The 27,273-nt window shown below is 41.0% G+C and overlaps 1 protein-coding gene across 2 annotated transcripts in view; it reads left to right on the plus strand.

Annotated features, from left to right (window-relative positions):
- The first annotated feature begins 2,575 nt into the window (after positions 1 to 2,575).
- UBE2Q2 (ubiquitin conjugating enzyme E2 Q2) overlaps positions 2,576 to 27,273 on the plus strand; it is a 45,375-nt gene continuing 20,677 nt past the window's right edge. The window contains exons 1-5 of one of the 2 annotated variants that reach the window (XM_057368697.1): positions 2,576 to 3,005; positions 18,095 to 18,199; positions 24,659 to 24,763; positions 26,383 to 26,439; positions 26,644 to 26,730. In XM_057368697.1, the coding sequence (XP_057224680.1) occupies positions 2,820 to 3,005; positions 18,095 to 18,199; positions 24,659 to 24,763; positions 26,383 to 26,439; positions 26,644 to 26,730 (540 nt within the window). In that variant the 5' untranslated portion in view covers positions 2,576 to 2,819. The remainder of the gene's footprint in view (positions 3,006 to 18,094; positions 18,200 to 24,658; positions 24,764 to 26,382; positions 26,440 to 26,643; positions 26,731 to 27,273) is intronic. The other variant, XM_057368698.1, reaches the window with a different exon arrangement.

Here is a 27,273-nt window from a genome sequence, read left to right on the forward strand (position 1 = left end):
TCTGTTGGGTTTTTTCCGAGAGTTTCAGTTGAAGACTCTTAAAAATTTTCTATTTTTAAATGAAAAGGAGGGAGAAGAAACAGAGAAGGTTATGAAGGTATGTTATCTTCAAAACAGGGATTTGGCCAAAGTTCAGTTCCTGGGAGAGGTAATCTAGCTGTAGGATAAAGAGAGGTAATAATGATGTTGAAGATGTAAATGCAAGGAGAAAGTTAGAAAAAAAGTGGTTTTTATAGGCAATATCGATTAAGGGAATTAAAGAGCAACTGTAACTACTGGAATCTGATAGACTGCTCCCAAGGGGCTGCACCAGGATTCATTACCTTCATTAAGCCAAGATGTCAGGTCCTGCCCTGAGTAGAATCATTTTGGTCTTTGGGAAACTCTGGATTTTCCTGAATCATCTTATGACCAACATGAGATTCATGTCGATGTCCCATGGCAAGTCCTGAAGAAAGAAACAGGAGTGAGTCAGACATGTCAAACAACTCTTCACGCCTCTGAAGCAGCCTCTGAATTCCAGAAAACGACACAGCCCAATGTGTTCACTAGGTCTTATCACAGAAACTAATTCACAGGTGACTGTCACAGCTTGCACAGTGCCTACTAAATACTGAGAAGAGCAGGAGAATTCACAGGAGTGGTGGCTGTGCAGCTGCATGTTGCTTCTTGAAGCCTGCAACAAAAAGGCAGACTGAAGGAGATGGGGAAAGTCCTAGACTAGACCTAAAYAATACATGGTTTGCAGAACACATTTGACTGATTAAACAATTTGTTTGGTCTGCCAGGTGCTCAGGAGACAGAGTGGCGTTTGGATCAGTGGATGCTTGAGAGAGCTTCCCATGGCTTCCAGCAGCTGCTGCAGGTGAGGTGTCCTCKCAGTGAGCACATCCACAGCTCTCAGCTGTGCGGCTGCCAAAAACCAAAAACAGTGTGGTGTCACAGGCAGTGGAGAGGCAGAGCAGGGGGAAGATGAGCAGACAAGGATGATGGAAGACTGGGGTAGTGAYAGAGACAGCTTTGGTAAGACACGACAAAAGGTGCAGTTTGAACTTGCCGAGCCTACGCACCCAACAGCGAGGTGTTSCAGGCCAAAATCCTATCGTACAAGGGAAATCGGGCTGAGTCACCAAATTCATTCCTCCTCATGCATCACACCATGCAAYGCCTGACAAAGTCTGCTTTGTTTGGTTTTGTCTCAGGGGTTCCCATAGGGATGCTCTTCCAGRTCCTCCCCTTCTAATGGGTATTTTCGGCTGCTTATTTATAGCTATTTTGCCCTTGTACTTAAACCTTCCCTTATCTCTCAAAGTTCTTCACTCTGCCCGTAGATGTATCGACACACAACAGTTACATCCTCTCTGGCTTCACTTTGCAGGCTGTACAGTCTAAGCAACACTTCAGCCTATCCAGGAAAGCTGAGTTGAAAACACTGTATAATCAGAGTCTTTCAAATGACACCTAAAAATACCTGTGGACTTTTTGGTATCTTTCATTCAGAGTATTTAACCAGTGTTAATCCTTCCTGAGTCCTTTTGTAGTGAAGTGTTCTTTGCAGCTCTCTTTGCTGGAAGGATAGGAATTTCGAGCCCACAAATCAGTAAGACTTCCATATGCTTGGATTTGGGCATGTGCATAACTGTTTTTCTGGATCAAGACTAAAGTTCTCACCACTTGACAAGATTCAGCTTGTGGTTTGTGAAGTGCTGCCAGTCTGTCTGTAATTAAAGATTTATATAAAATATCAATGTAAAAAAAAGGCAATTCCTTATTTCAGGTTTATGTGTGTACTGCATTAATTAATAGCTGGTTGGAAAACATGAAGGACAGGATGCAACAACATTGCTTGTATTACACTTCATGTGTCATGTGAGAGTTGATACATGTTTCCAAAGCACTGACAACTGTCTATAGGCAAAACCAATGTAGGAAGGGACAAATAAAGGYGCAGACACGCTATTTCCAGTGTCAGGAAGGGGCAGCACCTCTCGATCTCTGAATGTAGTGAGTATTCAGTTTACTCTGCTTTCATGCATCGTGATGCTTTTTCTGGGGATAAAATGTTGTACAAACAATTCTAGATGAGCTTAAATAGAGCAGTAACAATTTTTCTTGACCTCTCTATTGCTGATTTCCAGCATGCAGTGACCAACACCAAATTTAATTTGTATGGATCCGCCAGAAATGTCAGGACAGGAATTCCTGGTTTAAGGCGACTGACCCTCGAGGAGTACTGAAGGACTGACAGGACTCTGAGATGACAAGAGCAAACGCAAAGCTGCAGTTTTTCTCAGCAAAACAGAAGTGCGGTGAGCTAGGAATTCCGCCTGCCCTTCGGCAGRGCTGAGCAGGGGGAGAGGAGAAGCAAGGGTGAGCGGTCACTGCGGTTCGGCAGCGGGGRCCGGAGGGAGCTGCAGAAGGCAGTGCCCGGGCAGGGCTGGGGCGGGCGGGCAGGACCGCAGGTGCCCGGCGGGAGCGGGCGCGGCCCCGGGGGAGGAGCGGGGCCCGGTGCGCGTGTCCCGGGCGCGGGGCMGGGCCAGCGGGAGGAGGGCAGGGCGAGGGCGGGGCGGTTGGCGCGGCTGGCCCGGCCCGCCGGGGAGGAAGGGAAGGGTAGGGGAGCGGGCTGCGCTGTTGCCCATTTAAGCGAGCGAGCGRGCGCAGGAGGTCGGTACAAAGGGAGCTCCGCCGTGCCCCGCCGGCTGGGGCTGCCCCGGCCCCGCCATCTTCAGCCCCGCAGGCGCGGCCGGGGCCAGGGTCGGGCCGGCTGAGTCGGAGCGAGGCGGCGGCAGCGCAGGCCCGGGCCCGGAGATGAGGCCAGGATGTCGGTGTCAGGGCTCAAGGCCGAGCTGAAGTTCCTCGAGTCCATCTTCGACAAGGACCACGAGCGCTTCCGCATCGTCTCCTGGAAGCTGGACGAGCTCCACTGCCAGTTCGTGCTCCTGCCGCCGCCGCCGGGCTCCAGCCCGCAGCCGCCGCCGCCGCTCACCATCCACTGCAACATCACGGTGCGGGGGCCGCGCGGGGCGGGGAGCGCCGGGCACGGCCCGCCCTCGCCATTGTCCGCGGGGCGCGGGGAGGGGGCGCAGCCCCGCCGGGGTGACTCAGCACGGGGGGGTCGGGGCCGCTCCCCCGGGGCTCCGGGCGCCTTCCGCGCCGCCACCATAACAAAAGTTACAGGGGGCGGGCGGCCCCGGCCTCTCCTCCCGCGCGGCGGGGGCTCCTCCGCGGGGCTGCTCCGGGTGACCCGGGCACGGGGGAAGCAGCCGGGAGCTGTGAGCCGGAACAAAGGGCAGCGGGCACAGAGCCCCGGGGCGGCGACGGGGGCAGCAGAGGGACGCGGCTGCCCGGCCCGGCCCTGCGGCGGTTCTTGGGGCACCGGCGGTGTTTGCGCGGAGCCCGGAGGAGGCGGGCGGGCGCTTTCCCGAGTGCGCCACACGGCGCGGCCTGGGGCGGGCCCGGGCAGCCCGAGGGGCCGCAGGACGGTGAACTTGTCAGGGTGGCCGKCGTGGAGGGGTTGTGCAGAGCCCCTGCTGTGCTGCCCAAGGRCTGTTACAGCATAACGGTGTGTTCAAACTTGTCAGGGGCTACGAGCAGCCGTGTCCAGTGTGAGGGACTGCTACCTGCTGAGGGCTTTGCAGGTTCTCCTTTCTGTGCCTTTTTTTCCCCGTTAGATTTGTTCAGCGTCAATTTTTTTAARTGAGTGGAAGAGAAGCTGAACTAAACGTTCAGTGCTGTTGACATGATAACAATCCTCTGGTTTTTTAGAAGTTCAGGGCCTAAACTTGCCAGAGGATTTCAATATATTGGCATCTGTGACTCATGTACAGGAAAGTGATGAAGGTTCATTTTTGTTGGGTTAGTTGCAGTTACAAGTGAATTGAAATGCCTTATCAAGATGCAACTGAACAGTAATCTATTGAAAAGCTTTGGGTGCAAATAGTATGTTTGGGTTTAAGCAAGATAAATTCTACTGGGGTTTTTTGTCTTCTYATGAAAGTTTTAAAAACCATGATGGTAGAAACATTCATGTAAGTGTGAATATTTCAGTACTAAAAGATGAACATGTATATGCAAACCAGGCAAATCTAATAATAATCTTGACCAGATTCTCACTTGCCWTAAAGTAACCTTATTAAATTTAAGGAGAGTTTTTAGGCAGATCTTTCAGTTTCCACAGTTAACTGTCATGAGATGTTACTTTTGTGGTCTTGGGACAGGTGTTTGTTTTGCTGGATACTTGTAAGACATAAGATATTGGAGTTTTACAGTTAAACAAACAAGATGCCTTGGTGTTCCTGTTTCCTGCCATGACCCTTCAGATGATGGATTGTGTGACTTCCTATAAATACTTTTTATTCAGTAGAGAGTGTTTCATTGCAGAGAAATTTGGCTTTTTGTTTCCACACAACATGATCTATTTCATAAGTGTCATTCTRAACAATAAAATGAAAGTTCTGGTGATTGTGCACCCTCAGTTGCCAGTTTAATTTGATGRGTTATTTCTTTATCAAGTCACAGCTAACAGGAAAACCTGCAGTAAGACCTGAAGTTGTTCCTGGGATTTGTGCTGTGGTGTTTATCTACTTCTGAGACTGCTTTCATGGTAACTGCTTTCAATAGTAATTCTTAYTGCGAAGAAATATGCCCACATAGCTGTTGGCCTTTGGTTGAAGTGTCTGAGCAAGCAAGAAACCACTGAGGTCACTGTTGTGATATTTGTGTTCATGAGGAAACAGTGTCTGCAATCTGCTGTTACAGTCGCCTGCCCCAAAGGTCAGGRGATCTTTCACATGCCATTAGAGTTATGGTGTATGCACTTGCAGAAAGAACAGGAAAAGTGCTGTTTGAAACTTCAGAACTGAGACTTCTGCTTTGATGAAAAGCTGTGTCTGAGTTTCTTGAAACTTCTGTTTCACAGTTGTCTGTGYGCAGCTTGGTGCTTTCCAATGTTGACTAATTTTTAGCTCTTTGAGGCAGGTGGCTCTTTTCCCTATCTGTTAAAAATAAAAGGGGTAGGGCAACCTGAGATACAGAGGTGGTGCCCTTGAAACAAATGGGCAGCAGGTGAGAGAGCCAAGAAGAGAAAGCTCATCACTGGGCTGCTGTCCTAGTTCTTTGACACAAATGTTAGAGCTCTTAAGTGTCACAAGTGATTATTTTTTATCTCCCCCTCCTCACTGAATGGAGTCTTGACTTTGATTCCTAATAGCCTCCCAGTGTTTTTGAGGAGTTTTGTGGGTACTGTAAACTAGAAAAGCYCAAGTCTTGTTTACTGTGCTTCAGTGACTCTGCAGGTACTGTGGGAGCTAGAACTTCAAATAGCTGTAGTAGCATGCATAGGCTGGTAAGGCTATATTGGTAAATGTTTTCTTGGGGAGACTCTCTGCAACAGAAGCTGCTGTCCTAGTGKTCAGATTTGCAGAACAAATATGAAACTTTGACTGTTTGCTTCTCTGGTTTAACCCCTACAATACTGATCCAGCCAGCCTGTTTCCTTTACTCAGCAAAAGCATACAGTGGATTGTGTCTGGATATTCAAGCATCCTGTTAAGGGGGAAGAGTCACCACAAAGCTCAAYCAACACTTCCTTTCTGTGTGGTTCTGTCAGGATACCTCWGTATTTTACTGGAAGTGAAAGCTGTCTAAGCAGTGTGTAGAGATGCTGAAGTTACTGGATGGAGAARTATCTGGTAGTGAAGGAAACTTTCMGTAGTGTTGGACTAAGTCTAAAAAGAGGCCTSATAACTAAGTTGAGTCCGATATTTCCAGTGGATCATTTTTTCTCTCCAGCCTGTAGAGAAGGCAGAGGGAAGAAGAAATACYTCAAAGAGATGAGGGAAAATATATGCTTAGGAACTGTGACGGTCTCCACAAGTTTCCTAGACTAAAATTCCCAGTTTTAGAAGGGAAAATAAAGTCTTATGCCACTGGCATTTCTCACTGAGATGATTTGCTGATTTTTTTCTGTGGTACAAGTTTGTAGAAATATCGAAGTTCAGTATTGGCTRTAGCATCTCAGGGATACTCTACCTATGATGCTGAACAGTGCTTGAAATCAAAGCAAGACACYTTTTACTTGACAGCTCTTCTATAGAGTGGCAGCCAAACTCTGTCCAAGTCTGTCCTTCACTATTTCTGGTAGTGACCCACATTAGAGCTTACATGGTTAATCAGATTATTTTAAAAGAAGCACTTCAGGGTGGAGTCATCCCTGTCAGAAACATTGCTGCTTATTCCTGAGAACTGTCTAATTATTGAACTTGTTCAGGCTGTGTACCTTCACATTCCCATTTTGTTGTGCCAACAGCAGTTCTCCATTTGGAGTTTTATTTCTGTTTTTCTCAGGTTTCCTTCTAGTTAACAGCACTGTTCCAGTTGATCAAGTTCAATAAACTTTGTGCTATTCCTCATGTTTTTGAAATAGTATCAAGCCTGTGGCCTTACTCAGAGGAGTGTGTTTATTGATCATGACTTTAAGTGTCCTTCAATACAATCTCTAGTTTCAGTTTGGTGCCTTATCAGACTTAGGTCACAGTATTACAGAGGGTGTGTTAGAATYATTCTGCACTAAAGTCTTCCTTGTTATTGCAAGGGAAAGGACTGGTTTGGATTGCTGTAAAACATTTCGTATTTTTTATATCATCTCTGCAAAAAGAAACTGGATATTAATAACTTGCTGCTCATATGCAAAATTACTACTGAAATTCTGTATCCTCAAGTGACACTTGCAGGTAGAATGGGGATTTGTGCCAATTCTGAGTGGGAGCAGGTTTGTCCCAAACAGATACAAGACTGTCATGTGCAGTGATATCCTTCATACATTAGCAATTCAGCTGATGTGGCTGACTCAGTCAACTCTTGCTTCTCTGCTGGAAAGGAGTGTCTTCTGCTTCTGCTGAAAAATACCCTGCTGCTAAATCGGAGTTGAAAGCTGCTGGGAAAGACTTGAAAAGGTTGCTGTCTATTGATAACTGCAATTGATGGGAGAAGACTTTATTTTCCCTTCTAAACCAGAATGGATGAAACGATATTACCTGTGAAGCTTTTGACAAGTTGGATATATACATAGAAAGTGTGTGTATTGGAACATGTGACAGTTCTTCAAAAGCATAGGATTTTCATGTTAACCTCACTCCCAGCCAATGCCTAGACAGCTGGTAACCTTTTTAAAAGATTATTTATTTGTACACATAACTAACCACATAATGAATGAGGCCTTGGGTTCCAACCACAGATGTATTTTTTTTTTGTAGATCATTAGACATTCTGTAGTGAGGAGGTGAGACCTTTATCTTGCAGCTTATGGATGGCAGGACTGTATAAAAGCATGCACAGCATTATCTTGATAATATGTACTTTTTAGCTAGAATTAGATAGAGTCGGTAATTTAAAAAAAAGGCATTCATGCAACTATTATCAAATGTAACCTATGCAATAAGAAATTGATAATAAAATAGAAATTGAGAAGTTAGTATTGTTCTGTTTAGCAAACCAAAGTTAAGCTAACAAAAAAAAAAAAGTAAAAGAGTAGTGAGGATTTAAATTTCTCTTTTTATATCGAAACTGTAATTGGAAAAAGAATATTGCAAAAAGGAGCAGGAAGAATCTTTTTGTGTCTGGAAGACAAGACCTGTCTGACACCACAGTCTGCTTGTGTGATGTGTGAAAGGCTGTAACCAGTACCTTAGGACTTCACAGATGGTTCTGTCCTCCCTACAATGTCTGAAGTGCTCCTAAAATACCCTGGAAAGCCACAGTAGTGGGCTTCAAATAGAAATGCTTGCATATGCTGAGGTCTCAACGTGCAGTAAATTGTGCTTATTTCCAGTGGGTTGCTCATGTGAGTTAATGATACARTAACTTCAGAAATGGGATTGTTGTGGTCCTTGAAAGAGTACTCTGTGCACTTTGATAATTGGAAGAAGTTTTGTAGAAAGAATTACATTCTTTTTACTCAACATCCTTCCTCGCATGAGCTATTCAGGGGGTTTTGTGTGTTGATGCCTTGTTGRTATCCTCAACATGTAGTGAAAATCATGATTGTCAGTAGAGCAAAGTGTGATGGTGTCGTGTGCACTCTGTAATGGTGCTGTTTGCTGCAGACCAGCAGAGGCTGAAGTTGAGTTTGCTGGATTAAGGASCTGGCTGGCATGTAAGAGTGCTTAGGAAGTTCTTGTTGCTCTGGACTATTTCCCGGTCTGGTTCAGCTGCACAAACAGCTGTGCCATCACAACAAGGGCACAGGGCTGAGTGGGAGCTGCTGCATCCAGCCCTGCTGGCAGAGTGCTGGGGTGGCACTGGGGACTGAGCACTCCTGGGTGCAGTGCCTGTGGTGACACCCTGGGCCTCCAGCAGTGGCTGGGTTGTTTCAGGGACAGCTGGACCAGACTTAACTGGTTTATTTACTTGAAAAATCTGATTCTTTCCAGGAGACTGCAAGATGAATGAGATGGAGGTWGTTCTCTAAATAGTGATATTATTAGGAAAGAAAAAGAGGGGGTGAAATTTCTTGATAGGAACAAATGTTTGTAGAAGTTGATTAACAGAAATTTTAGTTATGCCTCAATGTGGACTACTGAGGTTCGGTACTGTCAGGTTGTTTGCCTTTATGTGGTTTTGAAAGGTTATAAATGCCTGAATTCCTGGCTGGAGTATTAGGTTGTTTTTTTTTCCTTTTAATGGTAATATTCCATTTTTAAGAGACATGACAGTTGATGATTTAGTATGTGTTCCACAGTGTTTCTTCAGCTGCAAGCTCTGTAGGAGAAGCAAAAATGACCTTTCACCAGCTCCTAGAAGATAACTGGAAAATTAAATGACTGATTATAGTAAGAAGAGGCTATTTAACATTTAGATGTTCAATCAGTTTGCCTGGATGCACTACACTTGGAGCTAATATGGTCCAAATGGTTCTCAATCGATCTCTGGTGGAAACAAACATACCAGTTAGTGTGTATRTCTTACTGATTTCTTGCTTCCAGTTATAATCTCTAAGGATGGTGTGAAAATAATGACCTTGCATGTGGGGATTTTTTTTCTTTATCTCATGCTTAGGAGGCATTTTGCTGTACTAAGTACTGTAGAGCAGCTAATAAATGATTTCTGAAGATTTAGTATGATTTCTCTTTTTCTCTCATAGCTTTTTGCCCTCTCTGAGCAAAACAGTTCAATATGGTTAAAGATCTTGCAGTACTTCTTCGGTGTGTGTTCAGGAAGGCAGGAACATAASCTCTGTTAGAACTTGTATGGTGACATTAGAAAAAAATCAAAGCGTTCCTGAGCTGTGGTGTTCAAGATACCACAGGCTTCCTTGAATTTTTGAAGTAGGAAATAACTGTGGTAAGAGTCGTGGCATTTAACTACTTAATGGTAAACATTGGTTGAAGTCAGTGGTAYTGAAATTTTGCATGTGGGGGACAAAGTTCTGTCGGAATGGCTCTCATCTGAAGGCGGGTGGCTAAGCAGCAGTTGTGTACATGTTACTGTGAGGGGAGAGCTTGGGAGCCTGGGGAGTAGTGGCTGGAATGCTCTCAGRTGTAAGGGCAGCAGGACCTCTCTTGGCTGTGGGTGAGATGAAAAGCCCTCCTACCCGCAGGTGTGTCTGGAGCACAGCAAATTTGCARAGGGAAAAGGTGGAAAAGAGGAACGTTGCTCTCAGAGGGGAAAGGGCTCAGATAGAAGGGGTTGCCAAGTGATTTGAATACTTGAGAGATGTAAATTCCTGAAGTTAGAGAAAGAAGGGGAAGCCTGGATGTTTTGGGTGATAGCAGAAGTGATACCAGACTTTGCACATTGTGGAGTATCTGTGTATGTGATAAAGGTGAGAACAGGTCTGCAAGGAAACTTCATGRAGTTAAGTTGGTGAGAGCGGGATACATCACAATTTAGTTATAACCAGTTCTTCTGTTCTAGCCCTGCTAGAAGCCATTTCTTGCTACTCTTGCTTTGTGACACTTGCTGATGATAACTTTTTTACATGTACTTATCTGTATAGTTGCAAAAGTAGGTAATTAATAACTCTTGATGATCAGAATGAGTTGGTAATTTGTTTCAAATAACCAGACTTCCTGYAGGAATTTGGGCACGCCACATTCTGTGTTGGTAGTAAAGAGAGTACTACGGAATCAGATTTGTAAAATACCTTTCTCTTTAACCCATGTGTGTAGCTGCTCTTAGGTGAAGTATTGCCAGCTTGAGTGCATGTGTAATGCGTGCATTAAAGAGAACCCCTTATGTCTGAGGGCTCCCAAACAAGCTGCYTCTGACAACTGGCAAGCTGAGGGTACAAGCACACAGTGGGGGTTTTGTGAGTGAGGAGTAGGATGGCTTGTTCCTACTGCTGTGAGGTGCTGTAATGAAAATCTGSATATAGTCTCAGTCTACAGCCACATTCCCAATAAGCAAGTCACTTAGTCTGCAGCAGTGCTGTGTGCTTTGCTGTTTTTTGTGGGGAGGATCTGTAATTTTTTATGTTGCTGTTAACGTTGGCAAAGCAATGTTCCTTAGCTCACTTAGGTTGGCCCCCCACAGTAGTTACATTTTCAGAGACTACATGCTGCTGTAGAACAGCTGATTTGCTATGCTGTTAATGCAGTCCTGTGTAGTGTTGAGTAGCACTTCAGTAACATTTGGTGGATTTTAGTTTGGGTCTGGACAAAAGTGTTTAGAGTGCTAGTTTTTTTCTGTGAATTTCCCTGAGTGGAGAGAAGATGTGCTGCATTATGATGATGTAGAGAGTAAAGTGCTGCTTCATAGTGATGGACAATAACTTTTATCAGAAAAGTGCATAATTTTTATGCTCCAAATTCATGTTGTAATTCTGTGTAGATTTGTTACAGTGGACAAGTAGCCTCCTGCCTTTTGCTTGGTATGGAGAGAGAATGAGGTTGTGGCAACTGATAAGGGGGTCTGATAAACCAGTTTTTCCAAGGGTTGTGTGCAATTTCATGTATTGGAATCAGGAGCTGGACATTTTGCATAGATTAAGTAATTTGAAAAATAACTGGCTGTAAAAACTTGACAGAAGGAACCTGACCACAAGCAATGGAAGGACAGTAATGCCACATTTGCATTCATGTGTGTGGCCATTTGAAGTGATGTTTTGTGCCTTTGCTACTTTGGTTGTAGATGTTTTGGCTTCTTATCAGGTTATGATGTTTTGAGCAGTGAGAGATACGAGTACCTGGACAGAGAGATATGGAAGTAAAACACGAAAGTACCTTAGATTATTTAACAAACTTTGAAGTTATTGGCCTCTTGTATGTGCCTGTTTGAAAGCAGCAGTTGCTGAAGTTTTCAGGATTTTTTTTTTTCTCAATATGTTATTTTCTGTCTTGAGTGTATAAAAAAATTTAAAAGTTAAAGATTCCATGATTTTGAGAGAGTTCCATGGCTTGAGTTGAAGAAATTAATTAGTGCAGATGAAGGTGCAGATTAGAAACTGCTTGGATTTTGGAATAATTTGTACACAAGTGAATTACCATTGGAATACTGTCCCTGTTGATACTCCCTTAGTGCTGTGGTTGCTGTCAATGAAGATTGGCACTTACAGATGCTGCTGAATCTATATATTGCAAAAAGCATTCCATGGTCTAAGCTTTCAGTTGGTTTAGAAACGTGCTGTGGTTCCTTAGAAGGTGGCTGTGGAAGGTGCAGGGGCAGAGCACTGCACGCAAGGCTGTGACAGCTGATGTGACAGCAGGGCAGTGCCATTGCTCTCAGAAGGGTGTAGTGAAGGCAAAARGGATCTCCAGAGCTGTATTCTCTCAACAAACTTTTCTTCTTAGTTACTTTGTGGTAGCCTTCTGCAGTCAGTAGAACTTGTTTATACAGAGAACTGTATTTTTGTTTGGGACAATATGTGCTTGCAGAGTGAATTTTACGAGTGTCTATGGAGTTGTGGTTTGTTATGGTCTTTCTGCTCCATGAGGCACATACCTTTSACCCTCCCTTTTCTAGCTTGGCTGTATTTAATAACATAAACAATTCTAAAGCAAGGCACTCTGCTACACTTGCCTCATTCCTGGGAGAGTGTGTGGGAGAGGCAAACTGTGACCCTGTTAGTTGTGTTGATTTAATGCTCTCCTGAAGGTATTGGCTTCTGCAGCACTGAGCGTATTAGCAGAACTGACATAGAGCAGGATTAGGGGATTTTTTCACCTTCCTCCTGGAAAGGTGCAAGATGAATAAGCTCTTGCAATCCCAGGGATCCAACCAGAGGATGAGGCTTCACCTGAGATTGTCATGCAAAGGCWGTAGCTGTCAATATAGCCATTAAATCTGAGAGCAGAATTGCAGTGATTTTGTATATTGTAGAGAGAGATGTTTCAGACAGCTCAACTTGGTGCCTTACCAAGCACAGGACTTGTTACAAGTGTTCTCACCGAGCTGAGCCTGTCAGGCTTTAGGGGGGGATGTAAGAAAAGTAAAGGTGATACAAGCTTGCCTTCGGGACAGTTAATATCATGTTGTGTACAATTTTAAAATTCAAGAGGAAAAGCAGGTGAAAGTTTTCCTCTTCTTTGATAGTGATGGGTAAAATTAATTTTGCTTCYTTGCTACCACAAATGCTAGATTTCATTTTAAACCCTCCATTATAAGCACTTACCTTTTAGAGCTCTGCATCACTGCCGTGTTAGATTCTTTAAGAAATGACAATTTTTTTTATATCTGAAAATGCAAATGTAAGAGTATTGTAATGCTTAAAAATTTGATCTATACAATAGAGCAAATTATGTTTCCTGAATGTTTGAAAATAAAAATTTGGGRGATTTAAGTAACTAGACGTTTCTGGAAAATTGTTTTGTTTGGATTACTTTCAATGAAAGTGTCTCTTCATGCTTTCTTCTTTCTTTATTGTAAAGGATTGGTTGAGAGGGCAGATGACAATCTGCTGRATTTTAAAGGTTCTTAAGCCTGTAGATTTCACTGGCACTTGAGCTGCTAGTGGTAGAAAAAGCTTACTGCTTTTTAAGCTGCCTTTGGAAATTTTGGCCCCTAATAATGGGAAACAATCTGTCAGTTGTGTAATCACAACTAATGCTGTTTTAAGTAGCTGTAAGTACTAGTGTTTTATGGTCACCAAGCTAATCTTTAGCTTTAAGAATATCTTCCTAAATCCTGATATTTGTGTTAATATTAACTCTGCAAGGCTTTTTCCTCTGAAGGCAGCTTGATACAGGTGAAAAATAAGCAGTGAATGATTGACTAATGATTGCAAATAATGTGTACTAAATTGTAGCTAATTGCTGTTTAATCTTCAGTACTTAGTGAATGTTCATGTAGGATGTATATATGGCCCCAAATAAAGATSTGATTCTGTTGTTTAATTAAATGGACAAACTTGAAAAGCCAGCTGTTATTTGAAATCAATTATTTGGCATTTGGTTATAGCTGCAAATGTATTCACCTTGAGAAGATTGTATGAGCCCTCTGAGATGTCTTGTTCCATTAGGATTTACTTACTGCATTATCATGATTTGGGTGAGCTAGAATGGTCTCCTTCCAGCCTTCTCAGAGTATCTAAGCTGGTTAAAAGATCTGGGAGTTTGGTGTTCTGCTTTTTGTAAGTAAAGGGGGCAAAGAAAAATTTCAGGACTGAGAAGATGAGTATTAAAAAGACTGTTAGGAAAATTAGCTAAGTTTTAGTTTTATGTGGCTTAAAAAGAACAGAAGTAGGTTCTGACTATGATGGGGATTTTGTGAAAATTTACAGAAAAGAAATAAAACTGATTGAAATTTGGTCAGACAGTATGCTAAGGATTTTTAAAAGAAACCACCCCCACACTTCTTCCTTCTAGTATAATCTGGAAATTAAAGAAAATTAAGAACTGTCACCATGTAATTGTGATTTTAATCATAGTGCAGTAGTCATGTGTTTAAATGTGCTTTCCTACCATTTAGCTGTGATAAAATATCTCAGTTGTGTACAAGGAGAGATGATTACTCTATTGCCTTTGCAGCAAACTGTATGCACAGGTTGTTCTAATGTCAGGAGTGAGAGCAAGATGTTTTGTTTTGATTTAACAACATCACAATTTTAACAGTGTTGTAGTGATTTAGAAGAGTCTCATTTAAAAGTCTCTTACTAATGTCAAAATTGTGTCACTGTAGTTTTAAAAAGCAGGATAAAGATTATATAACATTGCAAGGAAAGGGCCTTATTGTTAAGGATGAGAAAGCTTAGATAGGATATACTTAGATGACAGATCCTGCCCAGGAAAAGCTGTCTTAATGTGTGTGTTCCTGGAATCTTCTGTCACATTTTGCAGGGTTTGTTTTTTTGTTTTGTTTTGGTTTTTTTTTTTCCCTTTGGTAAGCAAAATTGTTAGTAAAATGTAAGTAGAGCTCTTACAGAGAATGTAATGGAATGTCTGAACAGTGAGATCCCATGTGTATTCTTCTAACACGCTGTGGTTTTCCTAAATGATTTGTTCAGTTCTAAAATTGTTCCCATGGCAGGAGTGCAGGGCTTTATTCTCTTTGTATTTTGTGTGTTTATTGGTGGGCTAAATTCTTTCGGTGCGTTCTGTTACAGAAGCATTTGTGTTGACAAAGCTCCCAGTCTGTCCTGGTGCTGATACAATGAGTCTCTAGAAGTGATGATGCCATGAATTGTAATTGTATCTGTGCTGCTGTAAACATCCTGCCTTTGTCCTGCCCCAGTGCAGCGAGGTGTGATGTCACTGCTGTCCTGTCGCTGCTGTCCAGCGGGCACTGCTGGGCTCCACAGCCCKCTCTTGGCATCAGCTTCTGCCTTTGCTTGTGCAGAGCAGGGAAACAAGCAGCAGTTACATAAAATATCTCAAATAATGAATATGGTGATAGCTGTGCAGCTGAGATGGATCATAGAGACAAAATCACTGCATGGCAGCTCTCTAGGGGAAGGCCCACCGTAATGAGGCTTTTTAGCCATTGAGAAGTAATAGTAAAAGAACTGCAGGTTTGGGGTTCCTCTTATGAAATGTTGTCTTCGAGAAGCCTGTGTTCCTTACACGACRCAGCAGCTCAAATCCACCTTTTATCTCTATAGGGTGCTGATACAGAAGAAAAARCTGACTTAATTCTCTCAACAGAATTAGCTTTTGTGAAATTCAGTTTTGACCTCACAAACCACAAGCTTCRAGTTGCCTGCTGTGGTTATTACAAATTGGAGCCTTTTTTTATCTCAGGTTCAGAGCGCTTGAAGTTTGTGTGTGAATTCTGTATTTCAAAATATAGTGACTCATATCCGCGTGGAAATCAGCTGTTCCAAAAATATGGATTACTTACAGATCTGGAGAAACTTAATGCCATTTATGTGTTTAAATTAAATGAATATTCATTGGTAAGTCTGAAGAATTAAGAAGCATCACAACAAAATGGAAGTTTGGTTGAACTTGTATTTTAATATTAAGCATCTGTTGAGAAAAAGTTGGAATGTGCAGTTAAATAGTCATACTCCAAAAACATAAAATTTGAAGTGTTTTCTGCTACAGCTGAGTAATTATTCTTGCAGTGTTAAAGAAGAGCCTTTCTTTGAAATGCGTTCTTCCCATTCATTGTTTCAAAAGCTAAATCAGACTAAAAATTTCAGTAGTTAATAATTTTTAGGGCATAGTTATCCATATGTGATATGCATTAATGATCCGTGCAGTATTGAGGACATGTAAGTTTTCTCAAATACAGGAAGGACTTGTTTTCAGGGCAAAAATGGGGTGAGTGTAAAGCATGAGTAAGGACTGTCATTCAGAGCAGGAGGCAGCAGCACATCCAARTAACCACTGCAATGTGTTTAAACACATGGTGGAATTGCTGATCATCAGATCTGCACTGTCAGTCATGTCCTTGGCTGCTGACAGACATGCTACTACTATTTTGAAGGGGATATTTATGTAGGCCCCCAGACTGGAATAGATACTGGTTGCAATAATCAATGTCCTACTGTGGGGTTGTTCCTTAAATTCTTCAGGTGAAGAAGGGAGAAATAAAATTACTGGAAAAAAGGAATATAGACAGTGAGGAGTTGAGTTCCACTCTCTAAGCAGTCTTCAGATTGCAGATACGATTTAGAAAAGAGGACTAGCAGGTGTTTGTCTTCTATWAATCTTTGCAATTAATAGACTTGTATAGATCTGGACTAACATAATATAAAAAAATGCATGATTAAAAAATAAGCCAAAAATGCCTCTTAGGAGAATGGACATGCACAGTCCAAATGTTGGCTGTATCTGGAGAATATTTTTATTCTAGTGAGTCTGAGGATTTTCAGAAAACAGATGGCTCGGTGAGTCTTGGAGGAGATTTTGCTTGTTCTTTGTATCTTGATGGGGCTGTTGGTGTAATCTAAAGTCATGGTTAGCAGTGTTTACCCTACTGCCTTTCTCTTAACTTCTTGAGCTGGCCTGAGAAGTTCAGATCTCAAAAACAGCTGGGTCAGACAAGTGTTAATGCAGTGGGGCCACAGTTAGCAGAGTTCCCTTGTGCTGTTCCCCACTGTGCATCCAGGYCAGTGTGCAGAGAGGAGGAGATTGCACCATTGCAGAAGACTTCACAAGTAGATTGCATGTTGAATGTTATTAAAATGAGTGAGATGTTATCARTACAAAACCTGAAATACCTTTAATGAAGTTTAGCTCCTAAAAATAACAGTTTAGAAACCCAGTGGCCATGGGGAATTTGACCRTGTTTCTCCCACAGAGATGGTGGTTAATCTGTTAAGTGAAACTGAGCTGAAAATACACTTTTCTCAAATACTGTGTTGTGTAAAGGAAGAAAGTGATTAAACCACATCTGTAAGCCTGCCTTGGCCCTAAATCTTGGCAAGCTGAGCACTGAACTTTCTTGTGGATATTTGAGATGTTAGACCTTAGTTAATCAAGAATAGATACTCTAAGGTCCCTGCTTTGTAGTGAGCTTTGAAGTGAAGATGAAAGATGTGAACAATTTGTCTTTTTATAAAGATACTGGGAATCTCATGTAAGCCTTTAAGGTGTTTTTAGCTGTGCTTTAGAACAGTATTATATATAAACTTAAGGGGACTGAACTTGTTAAAAAAKAAGTTTATGCAAAGGCTTCAGTTTACAAGTGGGAATTTTAGACCCCTGTATCTAGAACGTTTTTGGAATATGGTGCCAGATAGGAACTCTTGAGTCTTTCTTGCCAAAGCTGATGTCCTTTGGTCACATGGCGTCTTTCATGGGGTACAGCACTTCAGCTAGAAGGTCAGTTAGGAAATWCACTTTATATCATTAAGAGCCAGTTCTAACATGCTTGTATTTTTCTCCAGTTGTTAAACCTTGACTGTTAAGTGTTGAAGAATGAGCATAATTTGTTGTCTCTGGAGTGAAAAAGATGGATTTTTTTCCCCGTTCATCTGCAGTGAAGGAAATTAATGAAAATTCCCTCATTGTTTTGTAAGACCTGGGGATATGAAGATAATATCTAGGTGATAAAACTGAGGTTCAGCAATTTGTCCTCAGCTACTGAAATTTAATTGAATGGGTGAGAAGTGGAGAATACCTTAAAAAACTAAAACAAAACAAGTAATATCTCAGTGATACAAAGTGACATTTACTGTTGAGTTGGAAAGCACATTTGAGCTGTGTTGCTTTTGTCTGTGGTCAGTGCTAGAAGAGTTTCAAAATCCTCTTTGAGGAGGAAATCTAAAGATTCCAGGTTTTATTGCTTTCAGAACTTTTCCTTGGACAAAGATGTGTTTTTAATGAAAGAATCAGCATCAGTTTTATTCTTTGACATGTACGACTTCTGATTCCATTTTGCTAATTATCACCATACTGCATTTTTAAATTTCTCTCTTCTTCTCCACCTGCCCCGAAGGTTTTAAGCTGTTTAGCACTGTTTCTTATGTATATCAATCATCTGAGAAAGATGAAAATAGGATGAAATACTGGAAGAACCAGTTGGCTGAATTTCTTTCRACTTGTTTTGCATTGCCTAAAAATGTGGAGTTAGAAGCTTCTRTGTTACCGACACAGTAAGATAAAAGGTGATGTTAGTACTGTGTTGTGAAATTTTGGGGGTAAATTATTTTTAAAAGCTTTGGGACTTTTTGTTTGTTCATTTTTTGGATGTTGTTTGTTTTTTTTTTTAATAGGAATCTTACCCCTCCTCATCACCAATATGGTTCGTAGAATCAGATGACCCAAACCTGACTTCAGTCTTAGAGCGTTTAGAAGATATTAAGAAGAGCAATACTCTGGTGAGTGAAGTGTTTTGGTTATTTTGGGCATTTACTTGGGCTTGGGTGTTAACTTGGCTTGGTCAGGTTAACAAGCAGTTGAATTAATTCAGTTTTAGGGTTATTTGAGGGATTTCATAAACACAGCTTTCTCTTCTGAAAAACTTATGAGTCAAAAGTAATCAAACAATTTGAGGCAAGAAGGAAAAGATAACTTATTTTAGAGAGTAAGCACTTAAGTTTCAGCCAGTAATTATAGTGTGAAGCTTTCTGAAAATTACTGAACAGTGAAGTGGATGAAACTGTTAAAATTACTGAATTAAACAGGTGTTACMGAGTTTTCTTTGCACAGAGATCCATTACAGAGGCAAAAGCTTTATGCTCTTAAGAATGTGTATTCTATAAAACATGACTGTAATACAAAGAATTCCTGGTTCCAGTAAAGGAGATGGATTCTGTTTCATCAGAATGTTCCTTAGGTACTGATATATTTAAGCAGTRTTGTGACTTTGGACAATTGGTACTTGAAGGAAATCTTTGTATACAGATTCTTCTAATGGTTGTTTTGTATTTCAGAAAACTCTCAAGCATTATATCTTACTTAAATACCCTTTTCATGTAGTGATGGGAGCACRGGGGGCACAGATATATAAAAATGAACTTCCTATTCTGTGTAGGAAACTGTCCTTGAATAGTGCTTGGAAATAAATTTCAGTACAAAAATGTTGTTTGTTCCATGAAGAGAATTACAACATACTGACAAATTCAGGTGATTTTTATTGATAGATGTTTTAACATTTTGTGTTTGTTTTTGTGGACAGGAATGCGTACAAAACAAATCAGTCTGCAAAATGCTGCTTATTGCAGGCATTATGTGCTTAGTATTAGTCTGGTTTGGGAAAAATTTGGAATGTTCTTTCTTAGGAAAATTTACTTTGTTGTGTTTACTGGGATAAYGTTAATCTAAGACACCCAACCTTAAACAAGAATGTACAAGTGTCTTTTTCTAAAGATAGTTTAGGATACATTTGACTTCTAGCAGAGATAATTAGGAAACTAATAAAAGTGAGTCTTTGTGGGCCTTGCCATAATTAAAAACAATTATAGAGGAACATTAGAGTTCTAATGCATTCTGATTGCACAAGATTTACATCTCTATTTCCTACTTCAACTACAACTTAGACTAAACTATATTCAGAAGAGTATTATGAATCTCTTAGCCTTTGTAAGCTTTGCATGGAAAGACATAGAATGGGACAATAGCAGAAAATCTRGCCAAATTAGCTTTTTCCTTAAAGACACACTTCAGAAGATTGTGCAGCTTGAATCTGGTGTGGTTGATACTCAGCCTAAAGGTTCTGAACAAGATATTTCCTGTGTGCAACACCCTGCAAGAGGGTGGAAAGCTTTGTTGTAAACATGCACAGGACTTGCTGTGCTGAATTGCATATGCACACAGACTGCTTGTGTACCTGGTAAGAAAACAGCTTCTGCTATCAAGATTGTACTTGCCCATGTAAAAGCTGATGGGTTGATGTAATAGACACCTGTGATGGCCCATAGGTTTCTCAAGAATCCACCCTGCATTGTGCTATGCCAAGGTGAAGGTAGATGGGAGTGGCTGAGGAGACAAATACTTGCATTATAAAATCTGACTTCTTTTTTTTTGCTCCGAAGACTTGGCTTTGTGGAATTTTGATTGGTTTTTCTCTCTCTACAATTCTTCCCTGCAGAAATCCCTCCCTTTCAATGGCATTGGAACAGCTCACACACAGACTTCTTGCAGTAGGGTAGGAAGGGACAGGGAACTTCWAGAAATCCAAAGGCTTCCAATTTTTCAGTCTCATAAAAGTTCAGTGTGTTTAATTTAGAATAATCTAGAATGTTTCAAATCAGCTTTCATTTAATTTATTGCAGGTAGTGGATCATTAGTGCTAGACTCAAAGTTACTGGAGCAATCAGATTTTGAATGGGAAAAGGCATTGAACTCTTCCAGGAGCTCAGCCASACACAGTGACTGTGCTGAAAGTACTGCTAGCACATGGTTTAGCCTTTGATATCACACTTCCCTTTCTACCTGCTTTGTGACTTGTGACAGGTGGCAGCTGTTTGGGAAACTGAAGAACATGCTCTTCAGACACATGTGGAAGCCTTGTCGTTTGACATGGTAAATGGAAAATTGGTTATGATGTTGAAATTGTACACATTTCCTGGAAAATCATCTGTGGGTCTGAAACTGTCAGGTACCTTGCATCAGCATGGTGCTTTTGCTATGAAAATTCATCAAAACACTAAAAACAATGAAAGGTTATCAAGAATGTCATCAACAGTGTCATTAGGTCTGGACAGTTTTGCTGCTTGGTTGTCAGTGTTGAACAAGTTTCAGTCAGCAGATGAAGAAGCTACCAATTATCTTTCAGGCCCTGGTGTCTCCTGGATTTCCTTCTCCTGAAAATCAGCCACACTTTAGACTTCMTAAGTATGAAACTGCCATCTGCCTTCTAGTGGCTGTGCTATGCAAAAGAGAAATCTTAYTGCAATTCCCTTATTTTGTTTAATATAATGGAAGTTACATGATGCAAGTCTGAAGTCTCAAACCTTATTTCATGAAATGTTAAATATAACTCTGCACTGTTTGGAGGTTTGCTTTCAAAGAGAAAAGGGAAATGGGCTTAAATTCAGAGAGGCAGCTTTAATTCTCACACTCTAGACCTTAAACTTGGATGGAGAATGTCAAAAGTACCCAATTCCTGGCATAAGTATGTTTACAGCTTGGATAAGCTGCTGTCTTGAAGCACACTGCTTCTGTGTTAATAATTTAGATTAAGTCCCACATGGAGGCATTTCAGGGAAGAATGTTGTCTCTTGCAAACTCCCAGTGTGGCAGCAGCTATTTCTGTGCTGGGAGTCACAGAGACAAAATGCAGGAATAAGCTTTACTTTACTTTCTGAAAGTGCCCGAGGCTGCTGAGTGTGGGGGAGGCCAGGAGAGGTACTGTCACTGTTACCTGCTTGCCAAGTAGTGGCCACACTCCAAGTRACAATTATTGCTTCCCTCTCTTTCCATTTGTATCCTTCTTCAGCACTTTCTCAGTGGTAGGCTAAGATTTATTGATGCATTTATTTTTATATAGATATTGTGGGTGTAGACAGAGACACATAGAATAATTAAGTCTTTCTGTGCTTAAACTGTACTTCTTAAATTCATTTTTCATGGTGATCAGGAAGCAGGGTGTTTCATAGTGAACCCAGCAGGWTATTAATATAATCAAAGACACCCAAAAGTTGTTAATGCTTTCATACTGCATTAGGAAGAGCTGGGTTACAGAAAAAATGGTTTAAAGTATTTTCAGMTGTGCAGCATATTAAGATAGGAAACAAAATTTCAAGAGGTGTTTGTGTTTTAAACCAGCATTATGGTGTCCACAAGAACCACCAWCTCCTCAGAACTCCTGAAGCATTAAAAATTATAGGGCTGTTTATTCTAATGATATCCTTTTTTTGTATATTAATTATAATCAATATAACATACATTAAATGTGTTGTTGTGTTTGATCACTTGAGCATTTCCCTTCTGCAGCCTATTCTGCTCCCTTACCCTGTGGGTTCTGCATTCTGATTGCTGTTTATTTTGTGCTTTAGGCAGTTTGTATTCCAGAAAAACTGCTGGTCTACTGATAGCTCACTTTTCTGCAGTAGCCTCCAAGTGTATGTGTTAAGCATTCATTTTACATTAGTCAGGCCTGTGAAGCTAGCCTAGAAATACATTTAAATTATTAATGAATGACAGAAATCTGCTYTCCCCTTTGATAGTCTGTTCATGTACATACCAGCACATACCAAATCATGCCAGGCCCTGCTTAGAGCTGGGCTGGATCAGATGTCTTCCAGACGTGCCTTTCAGCTCAAATTATCCTGTGATTTTTCATRCAGATGAGCAGAGGATAAGGAATAACAGTGAAGGTGATCCATGGCAGGAAGATCGATGTTACGAAATTAATTCCTGTGGAGGAAGARTGTAGCAATAAGGAAGAAGGGTAGAAGGGTTGTACAGACAGGATCAGCTTCTTGCTTTGCCACCACCTTTGCAAATTGTAGACACTGATTTCACATAAAGSAGTTGAGCTATGAAAATGAACTGCAGTGTGATTTGCATTAAGCTAAYCCTGAATTGCAGAATCTGCCAAGGAAGGGGATCCCTGCTCTCARCTGCAGGTCTCTGCCTCCCCCTTTACGATGCAATGGTGCTTATGTGCTGAAGGACATCAGGAATAGAGCTGCTGCAAATCTGATAAGCTGCCACTTAGTTGTGTGATCTCTGGTGCCARTGGAAGTGAGAAGGTGAAAATGCTGCTGGAAGACCTTATCAGGCATAGCTGCTCTAATCTGGCCCAGGTTGTGCCAGCAGCTTGTTTTGAGAGTGCTCCTGTTCCTTGCTGGTGGGGCTGTGCTCAGAAGGAAGCAAGGGAAGTGTTCAATGTATTTGTTATAGCCTGGCTGCTAAAATTCCTTCAGAATTYTAGTTCAGCTGACAGGATGTTTCATCAGGAAGATGGGGAGTGAAGGAAGCAGGGTAAGAGGCACTTCTTAACTCTCCAGCCCTTATTGTCTCTTTCTATCAGGACACATCTAATTCTGTGTTCATCTGCTTTTCCAAGGTCAGTGCTAATTGASCAGCCCAATGCCGATAGTGGCAGTCTTCCCTCACTGTTTAGATTTATTTTTGTGTGCTTCACAGTAGATGTAAACTAATTATTGGCTCCATGAGAAAAATTACAGCTCCTGGAATTGTGTGATTTATGCTTCAACTCTCTATGAGGCAATGTTTCTGCAGAGAAGAAGTTTCTGAACAAAATGTGTAGCAGTGTAAGTTTAAGCATCTTGCACATATTRAAAATAATAGTTTTAGGATCTGTGATTCTATCTGGCAACTAACTTTTTTATTGATTAACCTGATGCCTGCCTGCTAAAAGATTGCCTGATGTTTGAGACACCCAACAAGTGTAGAGTCTTAACACTGATGAGAAATGTGATTTTTACAGAAGGTTTTTTTGCCAAAACCTATCMTGTCTCGTGTGTACTCCTGAGAAATGTGGTGCTGGTACCCCAGTCATTTCAGTGATAGCTGCTTTGTTTTTGAGTTAGGTTGACTATCATGAGTGATGCAGGAACAGCACACATGGTGTGATAGTGTTGTAATGCAGGCTGGTATCTCAGTTCATGGCCTCAGATGGATAAATAACATTCCTGTTAAACAGTGTGCAATTCTGCTGTGGAAGGGAAAAGCACTGAAGCTTTCAGATAGCACAAGGGCAACATTTGCTTATCACTGCTAGTGATTTGGGCTTGGAAATGGGTTCTTAACCCTGGAGATCCTGAATTTTTCACTTCCAGTAGGGTAAAGTGAGAGCATTTGAACTGGCCAATGGCAAGACATGCAGAGTATTTTGGAGTGTGCGTGCAGAAATGACTGTCTTGCACAGGATAAGGAGCAAGATAAATTCTCCTTGGTATCTGGAAAAAAAGTGCAATAAATGGGTGCATAATTTTTGCAAGCTTCATCTAGGATATTATTTTGCAAATAACAAGGTATTGACCCTTTTACAAATGGATTTTGTAGTCCTTTTTTTGATTTCCTGACATAGCTGTTAAAGATCTGGAAAGTTAGGAAATGCAGTAGTACAGTCTTTCAWATGTTGGCCTTAACTAGGAATCAGAGACTGCCTAGAGCAAGTTAATAGCTATGGAAATCAACTTAATTAGTGTGGTGATCTGAAAACCAGCTTMATGTTTGTTTCAGCAGAACTGAATGTTTTTCTGGCTTGCATTAGTGAGTGTGAGGTGTTCAYAGTTTGCAGTTAACAGTACAGAATCAATATAATGCTGCAGGTTGGAAACAGAAATCAGAGACAGTAACAGATTGTGCCTCACCCTGACACAAGATACAGCAAGCAGAATGCCTGGGCTCCAGCTCAGAGTCTGCCCAGCTCCCGTGCCTTTTACAGTGTTTGTCTTGCTTCTGCAGCCTTGCTGGTGTGCCCTGTAAACGAATTCAGGGTATGGAAAGGCAGACTGGTCCTCCTTGGGTTTTTGAAGACATGTTTTTTTAAGCTGGGAAATGGGAACGGACCATTTTGTCTCCTGGAATGTGACCATTTGCTTATTCCATAGTGATTTGTGGCTCAGACAGCTATGTTTGGAATAGGTGATGCTGTCAGGGCAGGTTATCTTTCTGCTCATGGCTTTCTTTTTAGACATAGGAAGATGAATGAGAGTCTTCTTTAACTTGCTGTGGCCTTGAGTGTCTGTTGTGCGGACTTTACTGCAAAGATTTCAGAGGAAATTTTATTCCAGCCTGAGCAGTTTTAAATGTTGTACACTGACTTTAAAATCCAGTATCAATGTGTGAAACAAATTCAAAATATGYGGCTCTGTGCTTTTGTTTAAATAAACATTTCCATGTTTTCTTGTTTTTTATAGCTTCTTCAGCAGCTGAAGCGTTTAATATGTGACCTGTGCAGATTATATAATCTTCCTCAGCATCCAGATGTTGAAATGTTAGATCAGCCATTGCCAGCTGGACAGGTAAATTAAAAAGCTGTGGACACCTTCTTATGCCAGTGAAGGAGTTGTTTTTTTCAACTCCAAGAAACAAGATAATGGCAGTGATTAAACCTTGTGTTTAGAGCTGAGATAAGAAGCACTTCTGCATTATGAGGTCTTCAATCTGAATTTTGTTTGCAAAATCCATTTAATAAGGGTGTGATAATATTACACAATTCCCTTTGTAGTTTCTGTATCATTGAAAGGTGTGTGTGTGATACCAGTGCTGTCAAGGTTAATTCCCTCCTAAACACTGTTCAAGCCAATTGCTGTGCACTTGAAGCACTTCCCAAACTTAGTTTTTCTGAAATGTTTGGCWCTTTGTTGAAGAGTGTGTGTTTTGTAGTGAGCACTTGGATGAACTACCATTGATGTTTTCCTCCTTCAATCCCTTGCAGAGATATGGGATATCAAGGCCATATGTTACTTTGGGTAGGGAGGTGCCTTGTTTACTCCTTGTGCACTTGAAAAATTAAGAATTGCGAAGGCTTGTGAGGTGTTCTTGTTAACAAAAATGTTTTGTATTGTGCTGAAAACAGAGCTGGTAACTGACTGTAACTGTTCTTTTTTGTATTTTTAATAAGATTATGGTATCTTCTTTTGCTTGTACATGCTAAGATGACATGATTTCTAAAAACTCCTGTAGAGTAACAGATGGCATTCCTGYGGTGCCAGTACTATAGTAATTACAAATAACTTGTTTCATTTTTGGTCACATGCCAAAATGTAATCTATAGGTCTTTGAGCCACTCACTCAGCAGTGCAGCTGKAATGCAATGGATTGTGGTATTAGGATGTAGCTTTGTGAAGGGTCTTACATGTGCTGTGAAAGGCAAAAATAAACTTATGGAAGGTTTCTTAGCCAGAAGTGTCAGACAGTTTGCAAGTTAAGTAAGAGAGGCCTTAATAACTGACCAAAGATCCATCTAGCCCCTTGCATTGTCTGGAGCAGTGGCATTCCTTCTTTGCCAAAGGAAGAGTAAGCAGAGGACAAGGGTATCAGAATGCTCCTGAGTGTTTCTGCAGCTCAGATTTCCTGAGCCTGGAGTAGTATCTGGAAATGAAAAGTCATGRAAAATGAATTGAATGTATTGTTTTGATATTTTCTCAGATAGTCTAATAGCAATGGCTGCATGATGATAGCATGACTGCATGGAAGTTCTAGGTAGTGAGTAAGAGAATCCATTAAGTTCTAAAGTTAGTTGGGTTTTTTCTTTCTAGGGGTGTAGCATGTRGATGGATTCTAGTCAGAGCCATGATTTGATTTCATGTTAATAGATGATGGGTCATAACCCTCTTGATGTGTTTGCTGCATTTGTCACTGTCTCAGAATAGGATGTCCCCTACCTGAAACTAAAGTTTCTACTTAGAACTTAATTGGAATTAGTTGTGACATTCTGTTTATTTTTGCTTCATGCAAAAATCTCTTCACTCTCATACTCCAGTAAAGCATTTTTATACATCCTACATGTTAAACTTCAGTCCCTTGCAGATAAGGGTAACTTTTGCATTTACCACTTCTCTTTGAGAGTAGACTTGCTGATTTTGAAAGCAAGGAGCATATGCAGAATTTATGCAGAACCTTCATTGTTGCATTGCAGAATGGAACAACAGAAGAAGTTACATCAGAGGAGGAGGAAGAAGAAGATATGGGTGAAGTATGTCTATATATGAGATTGTTGTCCTAATGTAGTAGAATTTTGGCATTTTGCTTTGTAATGTCTGGCTAATAATTAAACMAAACTGTAAAATGTAACTTCCCTAGAGTTCAACAGAAAAGATAATTAAAAATTTGGATGTTTACCTGAATGTCAGCTTTCATTTCAACCACAMAACTAGTGAAATTTTCTTCTTAAACCTAGATCTCAGCTGTGAGGTWCTTGGATACAGAGAATTGGACATCTGTTTGTGCTTTAGTCAAACAATACATAACATTGTGTGCCAAATCAGTAAGTTATTGCATTGTTAACTCCTATTTCAAGCAGCATGTGAACTGGCTCTGGTACAGTTGGAAGTGCCTCTCAAATTGAAGCAGACTGCCTATGAGTAAATCAGTTTGCTGACTCATTAAATGGGTGAGCTGATTTTTAACTGGAATGAATTGAAGGAAATGGAAGAACATCGAAACAGACACCCCAAACTTTTATGTCYGTGTCTGGCAACTTGGTGCTCTCTTTAATGAGCTTTTGAGTTGTAAGAATCACCCTTTTTGCCTACTTCTGTTAGATGTTAGAATACCTCCAAGATGCTTGCTTTTTACGTCACTGTGGATTGCCTTACTATAGTGGAACTGTTCTGACTACTTCAGAGTTAAGATTTTAATGAAGTGGTAAGAATGAACAGCTTCCTGAATAAAAGATCTTTCTTTAGAAAAAACCTAAATGTTACCAAGTTCTTAGATTGATTTGAACTAGCCTTTCTTACACCATATTTAGCCTGATTCAGACTAAMTTCGYTGAAGCCAGTGTTTCTGTAGAGGTGGTGTGTAAACT

Source organism: Malurus melanocephalus, unplaced genomic scaffold, assembly GCF_030028575.1.
Source record: "Malurus melanocephalus ecotype Western Australia unplaced genomic scaffold, MMel_1.1 scaffold_96, whole genome shotgun sequence".
Classification (NCBI taxonomy): Eukaryota; Metazoa; Chordata; class Aves; order Passeriformes; family Maluridae; genus Malurus; species Malurus melanocephalus.